General features: G+C 33.8%; 2 protein-coding genes across 3 annotated transcripts; both read right to left on the bottom strand.

Moving 5' to 3' along the window:
- Window positions 1–3,610: 3,610 nt before the first annotated feature.
- Window positions 3,611–27,600, bottom strand: LOC134242041 (uncharacterized). Of its 2 annotated transcripts, XM_062724048.1 has the most exons (4): window positions 27,170–27,600; window positions 8,379–8,818; window positions 8,048–8,260; window positions 3,611–7,708 (listed from the first exon to the last, which is right to left on the bottom strand). In XM_062724048.1, exons 2-4 carry the CDS (start codon window positions 8,814–8,816, stop codon window positions 7,466–7,468), a joined length of 894 nt encoding a protein of 297 aa, XP_062580032.1. In that variant the 5' UTR covers window positions 8,817–8,818; window positions 27,170–27,600; the 3' UTR covers window positions 3,611–7,465. The 2 variants fall into 2 exon arrangements, with proteins under 2 accessions (XP_062580032.1, XP_062580033.1); XM_062724049.1 differs by lacking the exon at window positions 27,170–27,600 and having other exon boundaries at window positions 8,379–8,898.
- Window positions 9,325–14,001, bottom strand: LOC134242043 (uncharacterized). The gene has a single exon (XM_062724051.1). It carries the CDS (start codon window positions 13,999–14,001, stop codon window positions 9,325–9,327), a length of 4,677 nt encoding a protein of 1,558 aa, XP_062580035.1.

The following is a 27,600-nucleotide window of genomic DNA, read 5'->3' on the forward strand; positions in this document are numbered from 1 at the left end:
TTCAATAAAAGAACTTAAATATGATGCAGAACTTAGTCAAAATCTGCTTAAAAGCTCAGGATCGAATCTCCTTAAGGAGGCAAGGGGGTCAACAAAATTGACCACCAGATTTAACTTAATTTTTTGGACATATCTTAAACTGTCAACTATTTTTTGGCACGAGTTTATACGTATTTACATTTCCAAAATATTTTTCCTTAAGATTTTTTAAAATTCTTTAAAATATCACACAGTATGTATCTCACCCCTAAGTTTCATGTAGATCACCCATAAAACGCATTTATCTAAACCCCCAAAAATGTATGTATCTCACCCTAAAATGTATGTATCTCATCCTTAAAAAGTTTATATATCACCCTAAAAATTCTGTCCACCTTAAATTGGAAATGTTTATATCTCACCCTTAAAATGTATTTCACCCTAGAAACGTAAATATCTCACGCTAAAAAGTATGTATCTCACCCAAAAACGTATCTTACACTAAAATGGATATATATCACCCTAAAATTTATGTATCTCACCCTTAAAATGTATATACATGTATCTCACCCCCCCCCCCCAAATTATGTCCACCTAAAATTGTAAATGTATATATCTTACCCTAAAATGTATCTCATCTTAAAATATATGTATCCCACCCTTAAAATTTATGTATCTCACCCTAAAAAGTATGTATCTCACCCGAAAAATGTATCTCACCCTAAAATGTAGTTATCGCACCCTAAAAATGTATGTATCTTTACTTATAATGTATATAGCTCACCCTTAAATGTATGTATCTCACATTAAATGTATGTATCTCAACCTAACATATATGAATCTCACCCTAACAATATATGTATCTCACCCTTAAAATTTCCACCAAACTCAGTATCACAACCCGCTCGGTCGTCCTTTGCTTTACTTAGATCGTTCTTTGCCTTAGAATACGCCTCTTCACATTCTCTTTGTCCCTTTCTACATTCCTCCTCTTCTTCTCTTGCCTTTCGCAGCTTGGTTTCGCAATCTTCTAAGTCTTCAAGTTTGTCTTCGCACGCCTCTAGATCCGCCCTCAGATCTCGAATTGCTGAAGACAATATTGAAGTCGACGCAGTCACTGAGGAAAGAATTAAAAAAAACTTATTATGATCTGTTCACAAACAAGTTAATAGATTGTTTTGAAAAGACAGATACACATTATTCGAGAATTTTTTAAAATCATTAAAATCTTTTACTATATATCCTATAAAAAGTGCTAAAATTAACCAAGAATCAAAGTACTGAAAGTACTGTTACGAGTTGATGGTACTGATATCAAATTGGGTTATGTGACATACATAAAATATGACCATGCAATATTGTAATGCTTTTGCAAGTTTTAAAACAATATCTCTTTTTTAAGAAATCGTTTGAGAAATAAGCCTTAACTTTACCTTTTCTCTCATGTACTACTTTGACGTGTAATTTTTTGCATCTAATATAATGAATCATAAAACAAACCTTAATATATGAGAAACAGATAATTAAATTGTCGTACTTTGAGTAAATTGCTTAAATATAAAAGAATAACGATTCAGTTTGCATTGAAGTGGTTTATTTATCAAAAATATTGAAGAGCACCAACAATGTAAGGGTCAAATAGCACAGTTTTGGACAGTTGCCATCTTTTAAAAGAAGTAGAATATACAAAATTGACTAGAAATTTAAAGCATGAAAATAATGGCACACCTGTTGTAAAATCAATAATATTTCATATTAGAAAAGTTAAGCCACAAAAACAAAAATGGTTAACTTTTGTACATAGTACCGGTAATTGAATGTAACACTTTAATCTACAGCAGTAATTATCAAGTATGGAATTAATTTATACAAACACTTTAATGCAAGATACTTATTAAAAAAATCAAGTACTAACTACTCTCTATAAATGTGAATACATGCTCACAAATCAACAGCTAAAATAGACATAAAACATGCAATTAAACAAGAGGCCCATGGGCCACATCGCTCACCTGAGAAGCTTTGACCATTCTGTTCTTTACCAGATTTCACCCTTGTTATACATAATGCATCCCCACCCTACCCCACTGATCATAATTTAGACATTTTGAAATCTACACTACCCCATGATCCTTCCATGGGCACATATGTTTCAGCTTTTTTGGCCCAGTGGTTCCTGAGAAAAAGATTTTCAAAGATTTTTCCTATATATTTCTATGTAAAACTTTGATTCCCTATAATGGCCCCGCCCTTCCCCCGGGGGTCATGATTCCTACAATTTAGAATTTACACTACCCCAGAATGCTTCCACATAAGCTTCACTTTTTCTGGCCCAGTGGTTCTTGAGAAGAAAATTTTCAAAGATTTTTCCTATATATTTCTATATAAAACTTTGATTCCCCATTGTGGCCCCGCCCTTCCCCCGAGGGTCATTATTTGAACAATTTAGAATCTACACTATACCAGGATGCTTCCACATAAGTTTCAGATTTTCTGGCCCAGTGGTTCTTGAGAAGAAGATTTTCGAAGATTTTTCCTAGATATTTCTATATAAAACTTTGATTCCCCATTGTGGCCCCACCCATCCCCCGGGGGTCATTATTTGAACAATTTAGAATCTACATTATACCAGGATGCTTCCACATAAGTTTCAGCTTTTCTGGCCCAGTGGTTCTTGAGAAGAAGATTTTCAAAGATTTTTCCAATATATTTCTATGTAAAACTTTGATTCCCCATTGTGGCCCCGCCATTCCCCCGGGGGTCATGATTTGAACAATTTAGAATCTACACTATACCAGGATGCTTCCATATATGTTTCAGCTTCTGGCCCAGTGGTTCTTGAGAAGAAGATTTTCAAAGGTTTTTCCTATATATTTCTATATAAAACTTTGATTCCCCATTGTGGCCCCACCCATCCCCCGGGGGTCATTATTTGAACAATTTAGAATCTACATTATACCAGGATGCTTCCACATAAGTTTCAGCTTTTCTGGCCCAGTGGTTCTTGAGAAGAAGATTTTCAAAGATTTTTCCTATATATTTCTATGTAAAACTTTGATTCCCCATTGTGGCCCCGCCCTTCCCCCGGGGGTCATGATTTGAACAATTTAGAATCTACACTACCCCAGGATGCTTCCACATAAGTTTCAGCTTTACTGGCCCAGTGGTTCTTGAGAAGAAGATTTTTTAATGACCCCACCCTATTTTTGTCTTTTCTTGATTATCTCCCCTTGCGAGGGGATATGTCCCTTCATTTTAACAATTTAAATTCCCCTTTACCCAAGGATGCTTTGTACTAAGTTTGGTCAAAATTGGCCCAGTGGTTCTTGAGAAGAAGTCGAAAATGTGAAAAGTTTACAGACGGACAGACAGACGGACAGACGGACAGACGGACGGACAGACAGACGGACGGACGGACGACGGACAAAATGTGATCAGAAAAGCTCACTTGAGCCTTCGGCTCAGGTGAGCTAAAAACAGTAGTACATGAAATAACAAGAAAAATAATGCTATCTGAATTGCTAATTACAACTAAATGTTAAATTTGGAACATATAAACTTAATGAAAGAATCAGCTCATATTTTAAAGTCTTTACTGTTCTAATGTAAAAAGCAATTATCTAGTAAACAAGAGGCCCATGGGCCACATCGCTCACCTTAGAAGCTTTGACCATTCTGTTCTTACCAGATTTCACCCTTGTTATACATAATGCATCCCCACCCTACCCCACTGATCATAATTTAGACATTTTGAAATCTACACTACCCCATGATCCTTCCATGGGCACATATGTTTCAGCTTTTGTGGCCCAGTGGTTCCTGAGAAGAAGATTTTCAAAGATTTTTCCTATATATTTCTATGTAAAACTTTGATTCCCTATAATGGCCCCGCCCTTACCCCGGGGGTCATGATTCCTACAATTTAGAATTAATACTACCCCAGAATGCTTCCACATAAGCTTCACTTTTTCTGGCCCAGTGGTTCTTGAGAAGAAAATTTTCAAAGATTTTTCCTACATATTTCTATATAAAACTTTGATTCCCCATTGTGGCCCCACCCTTCCCCCGGGGGTCATGATTTGAACAATTTAGAATTTACACTATACCAGGATGCTTCCACATAAGTTTCAGCTTTTCTGGCCCAGTGGTTCTTGAGAAGAAGATTTTCAAAGATTTTTCCTATATATTTCTATATAAAACTTTGATTCCCTATTGTGGCCCCACCCTTCCCCCGGGGGTCATTATTTGAACAATTTAGAATCTACATTATACCAGGATGCTTCCACTTAAGTTTCAGCTTTTCTGGCCCAGTGGTTCTTGAGAAGAAGATTTTCAAAGATTTTTCCTATATATTTCTATGTAAAACTTTGATTCCCCATTGTGGCCCCACCCTTCCCCCGGGGGTCATGATTTGAACAATTTAGAATTTACACTATACCAGGATGCTTCCATATAAGTTTCAGCTTTTCTGGCCCAGTGGTTCTTGAGAAGAAGATTTTCAAAGATTTTTCCTATATATTTCTATGTAAAACTTTGATTCCCCATTGTGGCCCCACCCTTCCCCCGGGGGTCATTATTTGAACAATTTAGAATCTACATTATACCAGGATGCTTCCACATAAATTTCAGCTTTTCTGGCCCAGTGGTTCTTGAGAAGAAGATTTTCAAAGATTTTTCCTATATATTTCTATATTAAACTTTGATTCCCCATTGTGGCCCCGCCCTTCTCCCGGGGGTCATGATTTGAGCAATTTAGAATTTACACTATTCCAGGATGCTTCCAGATAAGTTTCAGCTTTTCTGGCCCAGTGGTTCTTGAGAAGAAGATTTTCAAAGATTTTTCCTATATATTTCTATATAAAACTTTGATTCCCCATTGTGGCCCCACCCTTCCCCCGGGGGTCATTATTTGAACAATTTAGAATCTACATTATACCAGGATGCTTCCACATAAGTTTCAGCTTTCCTGGCCCAGTGGTTCTTGAGAAGAAGATTTTCAAAGATTTTTCCTATATATTTCTATGTAAAACTTTGATTCCCCATTGTGGCCCCGCCCTTCCCCCGGGGGTCATGATTTGAACAATTTAGATATTACACTATACCAGGATGCTTCCATATAAGTTTCAGCTTTTCTGGTCCAGTGGTTCTTGAGAAGAAGATTTTCAAAGATTTTTCCTATATATTTCTATATTAAACTTTGATTCCCCATTGTGGCCCCGCCCTTCCCCCGGGGGTCATGATTTGAACAATTTAGAATCTACACTATCCCAAGATGCTTCCACATAAGTTTCAGCTTTTCTGGCCCAGTGGTTCTTGAGAAGAAGATTTTTTAATGACCCCACCCTATTTTTGGATTTTCTTGATTATCTCCCCTTGGAAGGGAACTTGGCTCTTGATTTTAACAACTTAAATTTCCCTTTACCAAAGGATGCTTTGTACCAAGTTTGGTTAAAATTGGCCCAGTGGTTCTTGAGAAGAAGTCGAAAATGTGAAAAGTTTACAGACGGACAGACAGACGGACAGACGGACGGACAGACAGACGGACGGACGGACGACGGACAAAATGTGATCAGAAAAGCTCACTTGAGCCTTCGGCTCAGGTGAGCTAAAAATGATAGTAAAACAAACATGTAATAATGAGTACTACTAGTGCACATTTTCCCATAGTAGTTTCTTATATTTTTTTTTTTCAATTTTTCTCCTTAACAGGTGTCTTATTTCATACACGTAGCAATGTTTCAGCAATGTACAATTATGAAGACATTTAAAAAATTACAAAAAGCTTTTTCTTAAAAATGTAAAATCACTTAACATTAATTTGCACAAAACAAATATTAATTAACAAAGAAATTTTCAAGTAATATGAAAATTTATTGACGAACACAATATGGTAATCCTAAGCAATTTTTTTTAGCAATTAAACAATTGCCTTCATCAATGACTACATATATTGACTACATCCAGTAAGATGTAACTCTTAGTCCAATGTAATTAATCTAACAACAACAATACATATCATCAATTTCAGGATAGGAACTAGTATACTAATTACTCAAGTAAACTATGACTAAAAATCTATGCTAATTTTGGGACACTGTCCTCATGAAAGTTATATTTACACTATTGTACCAAAACTGAATAAGAAGAACCTGAAAATCTTGCCATATGTAATTTACTGCAACTTCAGATGTTGCATTTACTTTTTTTTAAGTACTTCATTATCACTTATCATACTTTAATTAAAACAAAAACAAACAAATATTGACAAAGAAATTTGCAAGAAATACAAATTTAAAAATTAATTGTTGAATACAATATGGTAAACCTGAGAACAAATATTTTGCAACCCTGAGAAAAAAGTTTTCAAATAAACAAATATTTATCTACCCTTAGAAAAAAGTTTCAAGATAATCATATTGCAAAGACTCATCTTTTAAACCAGATGTGATGACCTTAAAACAATATCTCTGAAAACTTGAAATTTACTCTAAAAATTAAGAGAACATCTTGTGCATCCAGTGCAATGTGACCTAAAGATATTAAATCTTAACAGTTAATGAAATTTTAATTTTAAAATATACTTTCTACAAAACATTCAATGAAGGCAAAAAAAAGAAAGATGATATCTTTATGCAGTACCTGATTGACTTATTTCTTACAAAATATTTTGTGTCATACATTTATAGCGCAATAGTAATCAAACAATTGTCTAAAACAACATATCATTAGTTATACACAGTGACTACATGCGATAAGATGCAACTATTGATTCCATGTAATTAATCTAACAACAACAAAATTTATCATCCATTAAAGGAGAGGAAGTAATATACTAAATACATGCATATCCTTTGGCTAAAAAATACACAAAGTTTAGATTAGTGTAATTATGATAGTAATATTTACACTAACATAGCAAACTTATAATAAAAATGAAAATCTTGCCACATTTTATTCTCTGCGACTTTCAAAATTGTTCCTTTTAAACCTAAATCTGTATTTTAAAAAATGCATGTACATGTAAATACAATCAATCACATGTGTTCTATGAAGTTGGATTTGAAATACAGAGCATACAATTTTACTTGTACATGTATTTATATAAGTAGAAACATATACCATGTTTTCTTTTTTTCACACTTGTAATGCTTCAGAAAAATACATCTTCTCAATACAGAGGTCTCAATACAGATGTTTGTTATATCATTCCTCTACACACAACAACAGAGTTAAGACACAGAAGCTTTGAGATAGTGAACATGAAAAAATAAAATCCAGATAATTTCAAACCCCTAGAAAATACACTTTCACCTCAAAAATAAGACATACGAAATAAAATGCCAAATGGAAAATACATACTTGAACAATCTGAAGAAATACTGGTTAATTTTTCTTTAAATACAATTATAAATTACCATATCATGATACAAAAAGTTTATGTCATTATGCTAATGAACACCTTGTCTTCAATTGTTTTTACTCAAATTTAGTGTGTGATTTCTTCAATTGTTGTGTTTTTAACTTGCATCATGCAAGGGAGAGGAAGTTTTGATTGTAATGTTTCTGTCAAATTCTCTAGGGTACAGCCAAATAATTTGACTAGGATTTCGGCTGAAACGGTGTATGTCGGAAAATCTTCACCAACAGACACGAGCAGGTCTAGACTTACGTCATTTGGTTCAAATGCAATGATGGATCCCCGCACAACTGTTGTTGGTTGTTCTTTTTCCTAATTAGAAAGACAGAAAATATGAAAGAATGCTCTTTATAACACCTCTTTTTATATTAAGTGCTAGGAGTATAAATATTTACACAACAAATTGTGATTATAACTTTTTATTATGATTTTTGAATCTATTTAAATGTTGTGATAAGAGAATTTAGATAGAAGGAGCTTCTTAATCACTTAAATTCATAAAGAACTAGATGAGAAAACAAGTTTCAAAAAGCCTTATTCTTAAAATGTTGCATAATTCAGTTACCTAAATTAGATTGTATGATTCAATAGACAAAGATACATTGTTTCAAGTAAAAAGAATTATTATCTCTATCATAATTTATATTATACCTTAATGGTTGTCTTTGATGTGCTTGAAACAGAAACTTCGTCATTGTAACTCGTAACCACTAGGTCCGTAAAGCTCAAAAATTTACCAACTCCAGCTGAATCTGAGAGGTGTCTCCATAAGGAAACTTTCACAGAGTCAGTTTCATCCTTAATGGTGACTGATTTTACTTGGACATCATTTCCTTTAACTTTTACAGTTCTAGTCATCTCTTCCTGAAAAAAAAGATATTGTTTTTGATAACTTGAAAAATTTATTTTTTCATATCATTCATTTTCAAGTATATATCAATATCCTTAAAACAATATTCTGGTAAAATGAAACGTGACTTACCGAAACAACTCGACCCTGAATGGAAACCAGGGTTTTCACTGGACTGCTCTTCACTTTATTAATTGTAATGGTCTCTGCTGGTGGAGGGTTGGCAATGAATCTTCCCCTATCCAGCAGCTCTTCTCCAACATCAATGTTGGATGTCTTCATGACTTTGGAATTTTTTGTTAATATTATTGATTCTGGTTCCGTCTTGTAGATATAATTCATAAGAATTACAGAGTTTCCTTCCTCCACCATGTTCTCTTTTGTCATGTCATAGAGTATGGCTTTCATTGCCAAGGTTCTGTCTGCAACTCCCAAAACTCTGTACTCTTTTTTCTCTCCACCATCAACTTGATAACTAGTCACTCCACTACGTCCACAAACTTTGACTTTGAGTGGCAGGGAATAAGGCTTATTCCCTCTTGAAACTCTTAGCTTTGCTAGCGTCAGCATCTCTGCAAGAATAAAAATCAATGATCAATTTACAAATATCAACTTTAGATTAAAATGTTTTGAAGCATAAGAAACTTTTACTAAAAATAATTTGTTTAATTTCTACTTACCGACTGATTGTAAATTTAGCTTTTATTCTTTTAAAAAATGCAGTTAAAATAAGAAAAAAATACATGGAGAATACGGCAATAATTTTGTAAAAATGTTTGGCTAATTATTCTATCATTTTTAAATAAAACTGCCTATTTAATTGAGACATATAGTGATTTATGGTCAGAGTAATATGATTCTTGAGTGCCCCAAAAATTTATATGATTAGAATGTAAGTTTGTGTAAATATGGTCTAAAGCAGAACCATAGTCTGTGGTGCTGTCTGTTTGCAAATATCGAAGATTGAACTCATTCAACATATGTTTGGCAAATTCATTTGATTTTAAATTGTCAAAATTAAAATCTCCTGCCAAAACCACAGAATTAGAATTGTTTGAATGATGCTTCAAGATTTCTTTTAAAGTTTTTTCACCTCATTGCTTTTCTCGTGTGGAGGAATGTACAGAAAAATTAATGACACTTGTTCTCCAACATCCATATCTACTGACAAAACCTGTATCTTTCCAAAAGTACCTTCTGTGATATTTGTTACTTTAGATGAAATGGCATGTTTAACATAAAGTGCCAAACCGTAAGAGGGTCTGTTTCCATCTCTGCTAAAGAAATCATTTCGATGCAATGTAAAACCCTGGATTTCAAATGAACCACCATTATCAGAGGCCATGAAACGAGTTTCGGAAACGAAAATCATATCAGATGGAAGAATGGTAACATCTTCTTTCAGGTCAAGAATGTGACGATGAAGAGATCTTGCATTGAAGAAGGAAAAAATGGACCCTAGTGACAAATAGTCATTTAAATTTCTGATACATGGTTGAAGCATACTTTCTTGTCTTAGTCTATCCATTTCCTCTTGCACTGAAATTGACACAGAGATTTTATTCTCATTCAAGTGTAAAATGTGCAAATTCTTCAGACACACAACCCTACTTAGTCCAACATAATGCATATGGTCATTTCTCCTTGAACCGAAGTGAACAACTGCATCTGAGAGTGTTGAACCTTGGGATTTATGAATAGTTTTTGCAGCACTCAATTGTAAAGGAAACTGTTTTCTTTTAACCTGGTATGTTCCATTCATGTGGATTTTGAATATCCTGGTTATTTCCAAAACTGGTGTCCATGTTTTACTTATACCAGATTCATACAACCTTGCTAATTTTGCTCGTGCAGCTTTTCCAGTTTCCTTTTCAGTAAATTCAACCCAAATAATGCTGCATCTGTTGGATCCATCTACTCTAAAATCAAAGTACTTCACTTTGCAAGCAGCACCATTTGTAATACCATCCTGAACATCAACATTATTTGTTATTTCAGCTGGAATGTTCAAAACTAGTTTAAGTATGGAGGATAACCCCATGGTTTTAGAATTATCTTCTGGGATTCGATTCAGAACTCTAGACTGTATATTTGAATCTGACGTTCCAATAACCCAGTCAATGGCCGGAATAGCAACTTTCAGATTCCCTTGTGCATTTTGGTACACCCTAGTGTTATACATTTCTACCTCCTTTCTTGTTGTATACAGATGTGGTAATTCAGAAATCCCAATAGCATCTTCTTTCACATACATCTTCAAAATATTAATATCAATTGCAGTTTGCTTTCCCTCTCTGAGTCTGTTTAACAACTCTGCAAAATCCTTGTCATCCTTTTGTCGCATTATTTTTGTAAGTTCATACATTTGAAAATTGTCTTTCCAAAGATTTGCACTTAATGGACCATAATCTCGCTCAGACTGAGAAAATATCCATTTATCCATGACTGGTTTCAGTTGGTACAAATCTCCTACTGTTATGACACTCACACCTCCAAAGGGTTTCTGGCAGCCTCTTATTTCTTGCAATCTCAAATTCACAAAATTAAACATGTTCTGACCTACCAAGGATACTTCATCAATGATCAGAACTTTTAAATGTATATATTTTGTTCTTAATGTATTCAACTGCTGCATATCAAGTGGTTTATATGAAAAACCTTGTCCTACAGGAATACAAAATGATGAATGAATAGTTGCACCACTTATATTGTGAGCTGCTTTCCCAGTTGGTGCACACAACAAAACATGAAAGTTATCTGGGGACTCATTTAACTGGTGTAAATAATACTTCAGTAACCCTTGATACAAAGCCCTAGTAACAACGCTTTTTCCAACGCCAGCTCCCCCTGTTAAAAACGCATATAATGGATCAGTCTTTGTTTTCAGCCAATGCAAAACATGGTTGAAGAATTCTCTCTGTTGCTCATTTAAACTTCTAACCATTTTTCTGTATGAATGTTCATCCATTTCTCCAAGTTGAGATATGTCTTCTTCTAGTTGTTTTCGAACTACCCCAATGTCAAGTCCAATATCATACTCTGGTGCATGTTTTCCAGGGTTAAAACATCCATATTTTTCTGATAATGTCATTCCTTCGTCTTTGTCAATTTCATCTTGATGCTCACAACCAGGAGCAACATACTCTGAATTGCATGTATCTTCATCCATGTAGTGTAACAATTTCTCTACATCATTTATGTTTATCTCCCTCTTTTGGTACTCCCCTAATTTCTTTTCCACTTGAGATATACAAGATTTGACACTTTCCTCGAAGGATGAAAAAGTTTTGATCAGATCCTTTTCCTCATTACGCCATGGAATGAACAACAAAAGAAGTTCACGGTAATATTTTTCTGAATCTGTTTCTTTATCAAAATGGACCCACCTAAGGACACAAGGTTTCTTCCTTTTGACAATCTCTACCCCATTTTTGAACACATAACTTTTGGATAATTCTGCAGTTTCTAATGGAGCAGAATTATGGTCCTCAGACATATCTTCTTCATATTCATCTTCAGGCAAATATTCCTCATTTAATGTTTTTCTGCTCTTTGTAGCTTTATACTTTACATAGAACTGTGAAACAAAGTCTGCCAAACACAATCCCTCTATGATTTTTGGTCTTTGCTGGTACAAAGTCAACACATTGCCTGATTCAATATCAGTGCAATCATCCTTTAATTCCTCTAAAACATGCTTTGGCTTTAACAACACTACACGTTCTTCAGGTGGAGAAGTGTTAATGAAGGTTACAAGCCTTGATGAGTGTCGCAAAGGTATTTGAAGAACTATGTAAGCTGCTTCCTGAGCCCCTATTTCAACATGTGTTAAAAATTTGTTTCCTATTCTGCGAACCTGTTGACGAATATCAGAATCATTCCTACGAGCCTCTTCACATGCATGTCGAAGCAAATTTGACATCCCTCTTTGTCCTTTTGAAATATACGAAACAATGTATGTTGCACAGGCATATGGATCCAATATAAACTGAATGTCCAAGTTGGCTTGCCAGCTTTCAAGTAATAGAGGATTGTATGCATTCACTCTGATATCTTTCGGATTCCGTTTCAAAAATATTCTGTCTTGCTTTAGAGATGATCGGATAGCATATAAATAATTTCCAATGTCTAGATTTAGTTCCAACAAATATTCTTCAAATGTCAAATCCTTTGTTTTAAATGTATCGGAGTTCAAGTATGCACAAATATCACTGAAGGTGGTAGCGGCAGAAGCAAAGTTTTCATCTTCCTCATCTAAAGGTGAAAGGATAATAGTATATGGCATTGGGGGAATAGGGAAATTAAACCTACATATGGGTTTGTTTTTCTTCATACATGTTTTTGCATGCCTATGGGTCTGATAGTTCACAAGTACTTTGTCTGCTCCATTGTTGTCACATGTAACATATTTATCAATAAATTCTTCTATTCTTCTTTTTTCATGTGTTTTCATGTTTGGAGCATCTTTTATCCATAGAAGCATGTGAACATGAGGAGATCCTCTTTGCTGAAACTCCACCCTGTAAAAGTGGTCTTCAATTTGGCCAATTGGATGTAATTCATTACACATGACATCTGAGAAAAATTTGCTGAATCTGAAGTCAAAATATCTTGCACAGGTTACTGGGTCAGCTTTAATTAATTTGCTTTTTTGCTCCCAACTCATGCTTAAAATCTCATCATCTGTATATGATACATTTTCTATCAATTCACCTAAAGTTTTTAATAATGGTATCCACTTAGTTTCCGCAGCCGAAAATGAGCAAAACCATGTAGGTAATCCTAATTGATTTATCATAGCAAATATGTCTTTTTTTGCTTTTTCCCAGTATGGAGGAGATCCACGTAATGATCGCAAAACCTGATATCCTTCATTCAATTTGACAATAGCCTGAGCTGTTTGTGAGTCAAGAATCTGTGCTGCTGTATACTTTTTACCATTCATTTTGCATTTTCGAATTGCCAGCATGACCTTGTCTTGAATTTGCTTGATTTGCAACTTTTTCAATTTGTAAAACAAGTTGGGTATGCATGTTGCACATCGCCTATCTACATTTCTCAATTCCCATTTACAGATGGTACTATAATGTAAAGGAACAGGTCTTGAAGTATTGTCAGGTCTTGACTGTCCACAATAAATCGCAGGGAATGCAAGAAATTCGGAATATTTATCTTGAAATATACTAAGTGGTGTATTGTTTTCTCCTGGTGCTACACTTAAAATTTGGTTAAACTCTCGAAAATCTACAATTTGTAGCATAGTATCTGTATTTCCAGATGGTCTGTCTTCAATATTTGTATCTTCGGTCCATGTATCAATAACACAATCATCTGATGTTGATATTGAGATATCCTCAGAATTGTCATCACTTTCAGAGTCTTCATTTTGGAATTCCCATTCCTGATTTATTTCTATTCCTTCACTTTGAAACAATGCACTGTTTTGCATTAACCATTTTGTTGCTGCTATGACTTTGTTTGGACGAATTCTTTCAAATGCAACTGAATGTTTAAAACTTAGACTCCGTTTAAATTTCAAAGGTATTGTTTCATTCTCACTAAGAAGTCTTGGAAGCTTCTTAACTGTTGTTGTTACATCAGCTGGAACATTTACAACATTGCCAGTTATACTTAGCTGTCCACCTCTTGGCTTCTCATGCAGTTGCATAAATGGAATTCTTGGAGCAATTAGACGTTCCTCCAAATTAGTTAAATCAAGTTCTTGAGGTCTGACAGGAAATTTTAATCCATTCATAGATGAACATGGTGGAATCTTATTCTCCTTCAAATGTCTGTAACATGTGTGGCATAAAGTATCATTGGAATTCAATGAACAATGCTTAAGAAACTCCTCAGAAATCCCTGTAGCCTTTATAACAGAGTGTTTAAACCATATTTGGGAGCAACTTTTACATACAAATGATGGTCCTGTAGCAACAGAGTTATGAAAGCTTTCAATTACTCTACAATGCCCAATATGATCAGCCTCGAACTTTGATACATTTGAGCATGCACTGCAGCTATCATTATTCGATAAACATAATCTCTCTTTTATACGCAGAAATGAGCTTTTACCCATTAAAGTGCTTTTAATTTGGTGCAAGTCAAAAGTACAACTTCCATCAACATGAAATATTCTACGCAAAAGAATCTGGAATTGTAGAAAACTTTGGACTGTAAGTAGTACTGCTGATCCATCTGGGCATGGGTTTCCAAACTGGTCACGTGAATGAGGGTCAAAAACATGAAAATTAGAGTTTGAATAAAATATTGCAACAGCACTTCCATTACAGACTAAAATTCCTGAACATGAACCATCAGCAAGACAGCAGTTTAAAGCTATTGGAAGTGAATGGAATGGGATATCATCTTTGAATGAACAACTCATATCCCCGGAGAATGTATTCTGAGTGGTTAATTTTAGAAGTTTATCAGAAATGCATAAACCCTTTGGCAAATCACTTGGATGTAAATATGGAAATGAACACTTGCCACGTGCATGTCTGTAAAGCTCATCCCCCTTTAGAAGCAAAAAATCTAAGTCGTTTGAAATCCATTTTTCAACATGTTTTCCTGGCAATTCCTTGTAAGCTATACTAAATAGTGCATTAGCAACACATTGCCTGCCTCTACTTTCTTCTGAAAAAACACCTGACCCTTGATGCACATTTGTTGTAATGCAATGAATATCTAATATTGTATTGGGGCTATTCATGTCAATTTCCAAACTAGTGGATATACTAGAATTTCTTTTATTTGCAACCTTTGCACCAATATTCTCACTATCATTTAGTCTTTTTCTTTTATTTCTTAGGTTGTATTTATCTGAATTTTCCATTTTATTGCTTTGATTTTTGGGAGCTTGTTTGTTTTTATTTTGGTTTTAGTTAATTTTTCCTCATTTTACTTAAGCCACAGCTCTCGAGATACTAGTAACTCAGCAATACAACATAAATTTAACTTTCACATTTACATGTACACAATCAATTTTTAATTCCTGTATTATTTTCAGTTTCATACAAATTTAGTAGTTTTACTGCCTTATAAAATTTTCATACTCTTGATATCCATAATCTTGAGATTCATTTTATGCACAGCATTATATTTCATCTCTTTTGATTAAGCTACTCTTGAAATTCATCTATTGTATAATCCAATTCTCTTGATTTAGCTGCTCTTGAAATTCAACTCCTTGTCTTTCATCAATGACATCACATTTGATAATTCAAGTCTCTTAATTTAGCCACTCTTGTAATCTAATTCCTTGTTTTTCATGATCATTGATATGCACAATAAGTATTTAAATTTCTCTTGATTTTAAGCACTTTTGAAATTCAACTGCTGAATTTTTATTTAAAATTATTTAAAATTGCCATTCAATATTGTATTTCTTCTTTTTTTGGTTTTGTCACTCTATAAAATTAATTGATATGCACAATATTTCATTTGGTTTGATTTAACCTTTGTTGAAACCCAACAACTTCAGTTTTAAAGATAAATAGATTTATTATTCGATTATAATTCTCTCAACTTTTCAAGATTTACTTATTATTCATCAAAATGACAATTGTATTGACTGTTTACATTATCTATCTGCAGTGTTGTATACAAATTTTATGAATTTGATTTCTCACCTTGTTGATTTATAAACATGCATTCTTTATTTACATTTCATTTTCCTTCAGAAAAAGTTGACCTATTTTAGGAGACTTATTTACTCACTGAAGTTAAATAATTCTCTTTTCACATGGTCAGCATCTAATGGCCAAACACAGCTGGAAATAGCTAAGGAGCAGTGCAGACAATTAGATAAGAATCACGGGCCTGTTAATGACCGACATTTGCTGGTCAAGTATATAACCTGCTGTGAAACAGGTTTGGGGAGGCAGCAATATTCCTAACTCTGGTTTTAACAAACATGTAATCTATCAAGGTTTTAGATATTTTGTCTCGTAATTAGACTTTTAATATCAACATGACAAAATGTTTCACAAAATTATGGCAAGCCCTTTTACTATTTATTCGAAAAATATTTTTTTCTTTCAAAATGAGAGATATCTCTCTTGCATAGAGAGATATCTCTTTCGCTTATAGAGATATCTCTTTGATTAATATAGATATCTTTATACTTTAGAGAGATATCTCTTTCAACAAAAGAGATATCTCTTTTTGTAAGAGAGATATCTCTTTTTGAAAGAGAGATATCTCTTTTTGTAAGAGAGATATCTTTATAAGCTAGAGAGATATCTCTTTAAGCGAGAGAGATATCTCTAAAAGTTAGAGAGATATCTCTTTAACAAGTTTAAAAGAGATATCTTTCTTAGTTAGAGAGATATCTCTTTAGATTTTCAAATAGAGATATCTCTCTAAGATAAAGAGATATCTCTTTTAATGAAAGAGATATCTCTTTTCCAATCACTCTTAAAATAGAATAATTAATTCTCCTATTGAAAACGAAAGCGAAACAGGAAGTAATGTCTGTTAAGTCGTTCGTTTTTTTATTATTGAAAAGAAGAGGAGAAAATGGATTAATTGATACAGGTAAACAACGTTTATTAATTGCTTTACTGTTTTATTAACTGACGTACATGCAAGCTATTCCGAATGGGTCACGATTAGCGAGCATTTTAAAGCATAAAAGGTAAAATAAAATAGTTTTAAGCTGAAATAGTGTGTTTTCAAACTAAAACGTTCCCCAATGCTTGGTTTCATATATTTATTCCATTGATTTAGCTCACGGGACAGCTGAGGTCGGGATATAGAATGCAAAGTCAATAAAAAAACAAATAGGCCTATGAAATACATGTACCAAAATTCATCGAGCAAAGGTATACATGGTTGATTACTACGTCGATTAAGCATAATCCTGATAGAATTAATGTTCTTTTTTAATTTATTTTAAAATAATCCAGAAATAAAAACGTTCAACATTACTTCTTTCATGTACACGGAGATGTATATATTCAATTTCAATATTAACTGTAGGACGTACTACAACATAAATGTACAATCAATATATATTAATTGTAAAGCCTAATGACCCCCTTCCCAAATACCCTTACCAGGGACCTATATACTATAGTATATAGGTCCCTGCTCTTACACTTTTTTTTCTTAAAATAGACATTAGAAATAGGAATTTTCTTATTTGTCATAGCTAGAACAATCTAACGGTGTCACCCAACAGATTCACACTGGGTCTATTATTAGTTATGTAGACACTTAGAGGGGTAATACGAAAATATGTGGGGTCCTTGAAAAAATCCATATTGGGCGAGGCGTAAGTCGAGCACAGTATGTATTTTTTCAAGGACTCCACATATTTCCGTATTACCCCTCTAAGTGTCTACATAACGAATTTATCCTGCCGATGGTTCACTAAAAGACTAAATATTTATAGTATCGATAAACCGCTTTCATGCACTGAGCATCTAAGCAAGACGTTCTGCATCCTTTGTTGTCGTCAGACGCATTGTGATGTCGGTTATCAAGCTCCATGCGGGTCACGTGAAAGCAGTATATTAATGATGTGTGGTTGGTTAATTGTTAATATATGGTGGGTAGGTAACGTGGAGGGGGCACATTAGCAATGTGGGGTGGGTAGCAGCATAACATTGTTTCATGCAGTATTGCTCTCGACCAATGAAATTTCACAATTTTTATCAGAGGCAGGATAAAGGACATTCATCGTTCAATGATAGAACATTTTATCTACATTTGTCATTAACATATTTTACAGGGATCCAAGAGGTACTGAAAAGGGGACAATGCTTGACTGAATGTGTCATCCATTTACCAGTATGGATCTGTTAATGAGGCATATCCAATACTTCTTATACTCATGAAGAGTGTGGCAATTTCCAAGTAGTTAATGATGGCACTCATTTTAAATTAGGAACATGATAAATTTTTGGGCTGCTTTTTTCTTTACTTCAATAATTCAAACTTACTAGTTTAGTATAAAGTTCATAAAAGCTCTCACACCATGGTAAATCAATGGACCTTAATGCTAGTTAAATTTGTCATTTGCTTTCTTATTAAATTATCATTTGAAATCTGATTGGTAAAAAACATTTGTTAACAAGTACAATTTTACTACTGTGTACCTAACATTACATCCCAAAGTTTGAAAATGCACATTGATAGGTTCTCCATAAAAGTTGCTAACTGCGCAAAATGTTTGCACATTTGTTTCAATGAATGACATTTTCTTAATTACCCTTCAGTATAACAAGACAAATATTGCATGTTTATTATAATACACTATAAATAAACTTAAGAACAAATTTAAGGAAGTTTAATTTGTATATTTGGTAGTTACATGTTTAATTAGTTGTATATATATATATAAAGAATGTACACAAGCATTTTATAACATTTTTAATATTCAGGTAAGTTTTTTCTTGTAGATGCTCACTTCTAGGATGTTTTCCAGGTTAGCAACAAATACTTTGCCGGTGGAACTGTGACATCAATCAACTGCTCATGCCACTGCTAATTGGCAGAATTTCCTTTGGGACAAACAAACTGTTTCAAACATTTTACACTGCAAGTTAGTACTTATGAAAATTTGTTTGAAAGTAGCTAAAGGCTAATGAGTACTGAAAATATAAGCCAGATGAAATATTAAAGTGTTGATATAAGTCATTTAGAATTTTCGTTTTTTTTGCAGGTAGTGATGAGTGTACCGGAAGTTTTTTCAGGATCTCGTCCAACATCATAAGTGCAACTGGTCACTGTGCTTTCTTGGTTATATAAGCAGGCATATTGTTAAGGCGTTGACGTATGTAGCTCCAAATAATGCTTGACTTTTTTTCTTCGATTTATAAGTAAACCTGGATTGATCTCTAATGCAGTAATATAGAGCCTTGTCATTTGAAAGAGCTTAATTAGTGGAAAAGGCACTCCAAATATACTGAAAGGAAAAAGAAACGCAGGGTAAACTTTTGAGGTGAATTAAATTTGTTTTTCTTAAAATACTTTTTAGTTTTCCTACCTAACTTTTAAAATCATCTTTCAAAAAGAATTAACCAAAGTCTCATATGATTTTGTCTAATTATTCATGAGTTATTGACGTTCAAATGACGATACCCCCCAAAAGTGAAAATCGAGAACTCTCATTATTATCAATGTCTATCTCGTGCATTTGTCAGAGTCTTATTTTTCCTTTGCATGGAATTTCATCGGAGTGTTTATCTTTCAAATCCTGGCTATATTTAGCATGGGTAACCACGCAAAAAATAAGTCTAACGGCGCGCGCATGCGCCAGTGAGAGGAATACACCAGTAAGTTGACTGGCTCAAAAATCCAAATTGCGGAATTGTTTTCTTTCAAATTTCGTATGAATGTAATGATTATAATCGTCTACTCTATAAATGGCTGTTTTTGTGGTAGTAAGGTGGCGATTTAAGAGATGACAGGACGAGTAACCCGCACGTAATATGGCTCTGTTTTGCGTTAACGTCATCGTCATGGTTGATTGAAAACCACTCCAGACCCTCTCTGACAACGGGTAAAATGTTTTATGGTGGAAAATTTACAAGAGACTGCTTTGTAAACCATTGTTGCCTTATTCATTAATTAGGCAATTCGAAAACAAGACCTCATTGAACTTCCGTAAACTGTGCCAAGATTGCAATAGATTCATAATGTCTCTTAATATTGAAAAACGATGTGCATACCTCACATGCATCAAACAATGCAACAAGATTTGTTGACAAACTCGTCGTTATCAAATTGCACGTGTTTTGGGCTTTTAAGCGTTTTCCCTACGTGACGTCATAAATTTTACGGTTGAGTAATTCTGAATACTGATTTTGATGCACAGTAACTAAACTTCCCCTCTGACCAATTTTTATAATTTTCGGTCAAGTGGTCAAATTTTTATCGAAAATAATGCTTTCCTGCGTTTCTTTTTCCTTTCAGTATATGTCTTTATCTTAAATGAATCAAAAGTTTTGGGGAAAGTTCAAAAAAACTATTTTTAGCATATTGGTCACAGTCAAGGTCACAAGATCATTGACCTTGGTGTCATTTGAAAGAATTTAAAACGTGGAGTAAGCATATCAAATATGAAGTCTCTATCTTTCATGGTTCAAAAGTCATAGCGGAGGTTAAAGTTGACAACAGACAGACAGTCCATTTAGTTTCCTTTCATTTCCTTCGCAACCATTTAACATACTGAAATTAAATTTGGTATACAGATACAACAGATAAATATCTAGGTCAACTTTTGTTTTGGGTACGATTGCGCCATTTTTGTCAGAATTATGCCCCTTAGACTTAGAAAAATTCCAATGTGGGGGGAAGGGGGCATATTAAGTGTTTTACAAACATTTCTTGTGTGTGTGTGTGTGTAATTGTGGTGGTGAGTGGGTGAACATTGTTTGGTATCTGTTTGTATATATGGATATGGAAAAAGCTTTAAAAAAAAGTTTTGGAAAGTATGGCAATCATATTATACCAGTACTCAGAAATGCTAAATAAGGCTTCGTAAGAGAAAAAAAAATTAAAACTACCAATCAAATAAGTATTAAATTTTAATCTTTTAAGATGAAGGTTTTGCTTTGTCAGATTCTTTGCTTATAGGGACACTTATCTTTAATAATGTCATGACAGGTGAGGCACATGGCTGGTCTTCATGCTGGATCAGTTCTTAATCAAAACCATCCAGTAATGTCCTAAGATTGCCAGATGTGCAGACAAAAACCTGTAATTTAGCAAGCTTCTGGAACATGTCATTTGAATTATTGCATAGTTGTATGTGCAACTGATAAAAATTTAGGACTAAGGTGCCTGACAAATAATGAGTTGTAAATCTTGCAAATATCCATTTATGATTTATTTGATACAGATCTTAACTTTCTTCATTAAATTGTTATCAATGATTTTACAAGAAAACCAGAATAAAAATTGTCCTTCTTGTACACAGAAAAATATTTTCATGTAAAATTTTTTATTTAAAAATATTTGTTGCATATTCGGAGTGCCTTTCCAAGGCCAACAATAATCATCAGGCCCATGGGCCACATCGCTCACCTGAGCACTCTCACCTGAGCACTGTGGCTAGGAAAAAGTAGAAACTGGTTTATTATTGTAAAGTTTAAATCCAAAAGTAGCCCCATGACCAATCATGGATTTGCTATTTTTGAGAAGATGTTTAAAGAATTTTCCTATATATTTCTATGTAAAACTTTGGTCAGCCATTCTTGTCCCACCCTACCCCCGGGTGTCATGATTTGAACAAACTTGAATCTACACTACCTGAGGATGCTCCCATATAAATATGATGAATTTTGACTTTGTCATTCTTGAGAAGAATATTTTAAAAGAATGTTCCTATATATGTCTATGTAAAACTTTGGTTGGCCATTCTGGCCCCGCCCTACCCCCGGGGGTCATAATTTCAAGCTTGAATCTAACACTACCTGAGCATGCTTCCACAAATGTTTCATCTTTCCTGGCACAGTGGTTCTTGAGAAGAAGATTTTTAAAATATGCTACCAAATTTTCATAAATTCCCAATGATCTCCCCTTGAATGAGGGCTTGGCCCTTCATTTGAATAAACTTGAATCCCCTTCACCCAAGGATGCTTTGTGGCAAGTTTAGTTGAAATTGGCACAGTGGTTCTTGAGAAGAAGATGAAAATGTTAAAAGTTTACGACGACAACAACAACGACGAGGATGACAGACAACGGACAAATTTCGATCAGAAAAATGATTTGTTTGATGTACTCTGACCGACCTGTTAAAAAGGCCCCTACCCATTTGCAATCCTGACCGACCTGTTAAAATGGCCCCTACCCATTTGCAATCATTTTTTGGGCACTTCAAAATTTTCAATCCCTCCCCTTAAACATGTTAATTTCCATAGATGTTCTAAAGATAAGCCATAAGGTACCAAATATTTTTAGGATGCTTTTCAATTTATAAATATAAAGTCTTTCTAGCTAGTAATGAAAACATCAACAGGTTTATGAGGCTTTGTATGACAGTTATCAATTTATTCTATACTGTAAAGCCAAAAAAAAAACAAAACAAACAAACAAAACTACTGGTGCCTAACTTCCAACCTTGATAAAAGTGGATAGGAGTACATCAAACAAATATATTTTTAAAGATGGCCAATGTTGACTAGTATATTAGTCATTTTGTAAAAAAAAAAAAAAAATCCATACATGTATGTATAATTATTAAACATTTAATCTGTAAACAAGGGTACCCCATTTTAATAGTGAGGTGAGAAGACAGTCTAGTTGAATTATGGGTCAATGTCTAAATCCTTAAGGTGGGGTGAGGGTAAAGCATCCCTGGACATCAGACAGAACTTTTTGTCATTTTTTTTATATGCTATGTCTTACAAAAAATAAATTCTATATTTGTCCTACTTTGTTGCATCAATATCATACCTTATTTGATTTGCATTGTTTTGGATGCTGATAATTCAAAGTCGGTTAAGTCTTAGGTGGATCTCTTAGCAACTGCAGCTTTCATCTGTGTTAATGGTTCTCTTGTACCTCTGCTATAAAATAAGTTTTAATGTATACAGTTGTGTAATATCAATGAATATACTGATTCACATGTTGAACAGGCAGATTGATTGTTTGTATACTGTTTAGCATCCTTCTCAAGAATTTTTCACTCATATGGAGACGCCACCACTTGCTGGTGGAGAGCTGCAAATTTTACTCAGCGCCATTTAGCAGGCATGGATCTTTTTCCTGCTAACACCTACTGTGACACAGGGCCACAGTTTATACTGTATCATCCCAAGGATAGGTCTCCACATCCCAAAGTGAGATTCAAACCCACGACGCAAGGTTCAACTCCTTACTTGGCGACTCTAGAGCAGATGCTCTAACCACTGGGCCATGCGGGCAAATTTGAACAGACCAAAAATTGAACAAACACAAAGCCACTTTCTAGTAGCAGGGAACATACCATAGTTGCCAACTCACCCGATTTCGTCGGGTCACACCCGATTTTTCAACCCGTAACCCGATTATTTTTTATGACCCGGCGGTTCATGCTTATCACCCGATGTTTGCCGAACAACACGAAAATCTCTCAATTTCCGGATTTGGTTCGTAAATTAGGTTGCACTTTTAACTTCCAGTTACAACCCAAGCTTAGATCTACGTAAACAATGCCAATGGATTAATTATCAGTGCAGACCTGTGTAAACAATTAACTGGGTGTTGTTTTGACAAATCAATGTTTGAAGTCAATTAAAATGGCTTCAGATAGAACTAGATCGTTATCAGGGCCAACAGGAACAAACTGAACCAAACACATGTCTCTGATTGAACCAAGAAAAAGAGAAACGATATTTATGTACATATAAGGAATCTTGGAAAAAAAACTTTCATTCTAGATAAAATAAAATGATCAAAGACAATGTAGGCCTAACTTCACATTTAAAACATATTGCAGTAGTTAATTAATCAATAGAGAGGAAAAATAACTTTAAAACTGAAATTGGTATACTTTCAGTTTCAAATTTAGCAGAAACTGAAAAGGCCTTTTTTTTTTTTAAAAAAAATGCACACTTAATTCAGGTCAATACTAAAAAATGAAACCTTCAATTCTCATTTTTAACATGTAAATTAAATCAAATTATGTATGAATTTTTTGCCATAGTAAATTAAATCCTTTTTCAATAAAAGAATTCTCAATACACAAACACTTTGTATATATGTATAGAATTTAATCATGGTAAATATGTCGTGAATGTCGTTACGCGTTATGACCAGATTTTTTACTTTCCAAATCTGGTCATGACCAGATTTTTACACGCTGGAGGTTGGCAAGTATGGAACATACTCTCTTAAAAGTGAGAAATATGGTCATGTTATAGTAGTGATCTGAATTTTGTTAGATGCAGAGAGATGGCAAAATATACATGAACATCAATACCCTTGTGAAATAGATCTAAATTGCTACAAACATTTAAAGCACAAAAAGTTAATCCACAGAAAGAAGACAAGTAAAACTTTACTGAAAAGAAAAACAAAATTAAAAAAAAATATTTACCCAAACAAAAGTGATGCAGCAACAATATGATGTTAGTACGGTACCCATTGGACACTGACAAAACTCCTCCTCTATAATCAGCTTATTATTACATTATCGTCCTCGGATTCATGAAACATCTGTTAACAAATTAAGGCAAAAGATGATTATGAAACCATTTCATTTGGTTGAGAATAAAACACTTCATTTTCCCTCAAGTCAAAATAAACAAGAAACAGATGACACCATACATGTTAACCTATTGTGATGAAAAAGAGGGAGATTCAGACCTCAAAAGCGGTAGCATTGCGCGCGTGTTGTTTAACGCTTGGATTATCGATATCTTTCATGTAATGTACATGTATATTATAAGCCTTAAATGAAATCAGGTACCTACACTAATTAATCTTAAATATCAACAGCAAAGAAGAAGACAGAAACACCTTAAGTTTGACATAAATTGAAAATTCAAATATTTTTCATGCTCATCATTTTGCTTGGATTGGCTGCTTTACTTAGCCTTGTGAAGAGTGATCTTTGCTGATATAGCCTAGAAGCAATAATTCAAAATATTCATTCAGTTTTTAAACAAAACAAATGATAAAATGGTTTAATCTAGATCTAAAACAAGTTCCTATCTTTCGTTATATAAATCAGATTTCCCGCGATGATCGAAAACGAAAGTAGAGATGTGCCACATGGCTTGGTCAATCGAGTGATTTCTATTGACTTTATTGATAAAGTTGTGAGCTTCTGTGCTTTTAAAGACGATGTCAAATGTTTTCATCTAATTCTTAAAAGCTGTATCTCATTTTTCATGGCAGGGATGTTGATTAATTTATCGTAACCAAGGTAATCACTGGTAGTCTTGTGTTGTTGTCGTTGTCAAATCCGTGCTTGAAATCTAAGTACAAAAAAAGCGTTTGTATGATTCCGAGTCAAATCACGCGATATCTAGCAAGATTTTATGAGAGTGGCTTCAAAAATGGATACCCAAGCGAACCAAAAATACTTTAGACGCAGCTTTTGTAGAAAAGCGGTAGATTTCTGCATTAAATCGGTAGGCGGGAGATGGAGTGAAAAAGCGGTAGACTCCCGCCTAAATCGGGAGAGTTAACATGTATGGATGACACTCTCTGATTTGTTTACCTGTGCTTCAATCAAAATTTTGCTAGTGGACGCTCGCACCCAAGCTGTTATGACATGAAATTCATCCATCGTAAGTCGGAAAACCCTTCCGCTTTGTAAAACTATCTAACTTTCCCAAAAAGCTTTTTGTAAACCAGAAACATGCTGAACTCAATACACAACTCCATGTGTGAGGTTCCCGGAAGTGAATATTATCAATTTTATACTGGAACAGTTGTTGAGAAGGCTTCATCTTCTTTATTCAGTATTGGTGCAGTAAAAGACTGTAAATTACATAAAAAGTTATTAGAAATTACATACAAAATGACTGACATAAAATGTAGAATATATTAAGTAACATTTATGACTGAACCGAGTTTCCATACTTTTTTACTTTTAACAGCAATCTACTACTAAACACAAGAAAGCAGTAATAAGTTATAGTTCGGCAAGAAATCAACAAATTATCCTTATATATTTACATACTCAAGTTTAACATACAGTGACTAGATAGTATAAATCTCAGAAAATGATTTGAACACAAACCACATGTTTAGCCTTACACAAAAAACAAAACAGGTCATGTTAACAATGCAAAAATAATACTTGAAAATGCTGAAACATTTGACATTACAAGGTTTGCATTTTAACACATGAATTCTTAGATCTTAATATCATATCAAATGAAAGTGTACTTACACTATAGGGCTACAAAGTCACAAAATCTAGAAACAAATTTTGCACATGTGTAAATATGGCGCTTGCCAAACTACGGGAAATAACTCTAGAAATAAACAAAACAAAAAGTTAACTCGTACATAGTTGATTCGGAGAAATTACACAATTAAAAAGCTTACTTCCGGTAAAGGGAGAAGTCATTTTAAATGAACTTTAAATAAAAACAATGAAGAGAGATATCGATTCGCAATAAAGAGATATCTCTTTTTGCCTGAGAGATATCTCTTTTAGACCCTTTTGAAAGATATCTCTTTCACTATAAAAGATATCTCTTAAGATAAACTTAGAGAGATATCTCTTTTACTTTAAGAGATATCTCTTTTACTTTAAGAGATATCTCTTTTACTTTAAGAGATATCTCTATTAGTTGGAGAGATATCTCTCTAGGTGAAAGAGATATCTCTCTAGGTGAAAGAGATATCTCTTTAACGTTCAGAGATATCTCTTTAACGTTCAGAGATATCTCTTTTCACGAAAGAGATATCTCTCAAAGAAAAAGAGATATCTCTCTAAGTATAAGAGATATCTCTCTAACTTTAAGAGATATCTCTTTCTTATAGAGATATCTCTTAAAAATAAGAGATATCTCTTTAAGTTGAGAGATATCTCTATTTTTTAAGAGATATCTCTCTAAAATGAGAGATATCTCTGTAATTTTAAGATAAAATTTATTTTCCGAATAAATAGCAAAAGGGCTTGCCATACAAAATGGTGCACTGATGATAAAATTTAGTTTCACGTACCCATACACATATTCACGTGTAGCTATCATTAAATTATACCTGACACATTACATACGTTCTGCTTTCAGAGCTCTTAATTGGTGAATCTACAAAAACATTATCCTTAGACAGGAGTATTAATGAAACGTTCCAGTAACATGATGCATCTAATTCATGAAATGTAAACACGCTCATCTCACATGCCACTGGCGTTTCTAAAGCTATTGATGAATAAATAACTTGTCTGTCGTAAAATAATTAGATTTCAATCGATATATATTATTGCTTGCAAGAGAAAATAAACTGTTTCATTCCAAAATTACCTTTTCAGTCGGTTTAACTTCTTCTGTTTTAGATTCCTCAACCTTCGATTCTTTCCAGCAAACTTGCGTTGTTTACAAACACAGAAAGCATGTCGCGTAAGGATATATGTAGATATGATAGTTTTTCAGATTTTTTTTTAAAAAATCAAAACATTCCGAAGAAAATATAACTGCAGTGTCTGTGCAAAAGTTAAATCATATGATTACCAATTATACCGATTTATTTTCAATATAATCCCAAAACACCGGTTAGATAAAGTGACCTATTTTTCAATGCGTTGTTCTCAATGTGGAACGATTCACCGCTACCGCGGGAAAAACTGCTCTGCTCATTAGCAAGGGATAAAACTCCCCGTCGAGGCCTCATCTACAGAGAGCAAGCGTGTAGCATGAGAGCGCAAGAATTTGTTTCTTTAATTATACCACAAGTA

This window comes from Saccostrea cucullata, unplaced genomic scaffold, assembly GCF_032062105.1.
Source record: "Saccostrea cucullata isolate Sc308-1 unplaced genomic scaffold, CSIRO_AGI_Scuc_v1 ctg7039, whole genome shotgun sequence".
In the NCBI taxonomy this organism is placed as follows: domain Eukaryota; kingdom Metazoa; phylum Mollusca; class Bivalvia; order Ostreida; family Ostreidae; genus Saccostrea; species Saccostrea cuccullata.

Coding starts and splice junctions, on each gene's coding strand:
- LOC134242041 (XM_062724048.1), bottom strand. CDS start 8,816: ATGCTGACGCTAGCAAAGCTAAGAGTTTCAAGAGGGAATAAGCCTTAT. Junction 8,261..8,378: donor TTCAGGGTCGAGTTGTTTCG/GTAAGTCACGTT, acceptor CTTTTTTTTCAG/GAAGAGATGACTAGAACTGT. Junction 7,709..8,047: donor CATCAAAGACAACCATTAAG/GTATAATATAAA, acceptor CTTTCTAATTAG/GAAAAAGAACAACCAACAAC.
- LOC134242043 (XM_062724051.1), bottom strand. CDS start 14,001: ATGAATGGATTAAAATTTCCTGTCAGACCTCAAGAACTTGATTTAACT.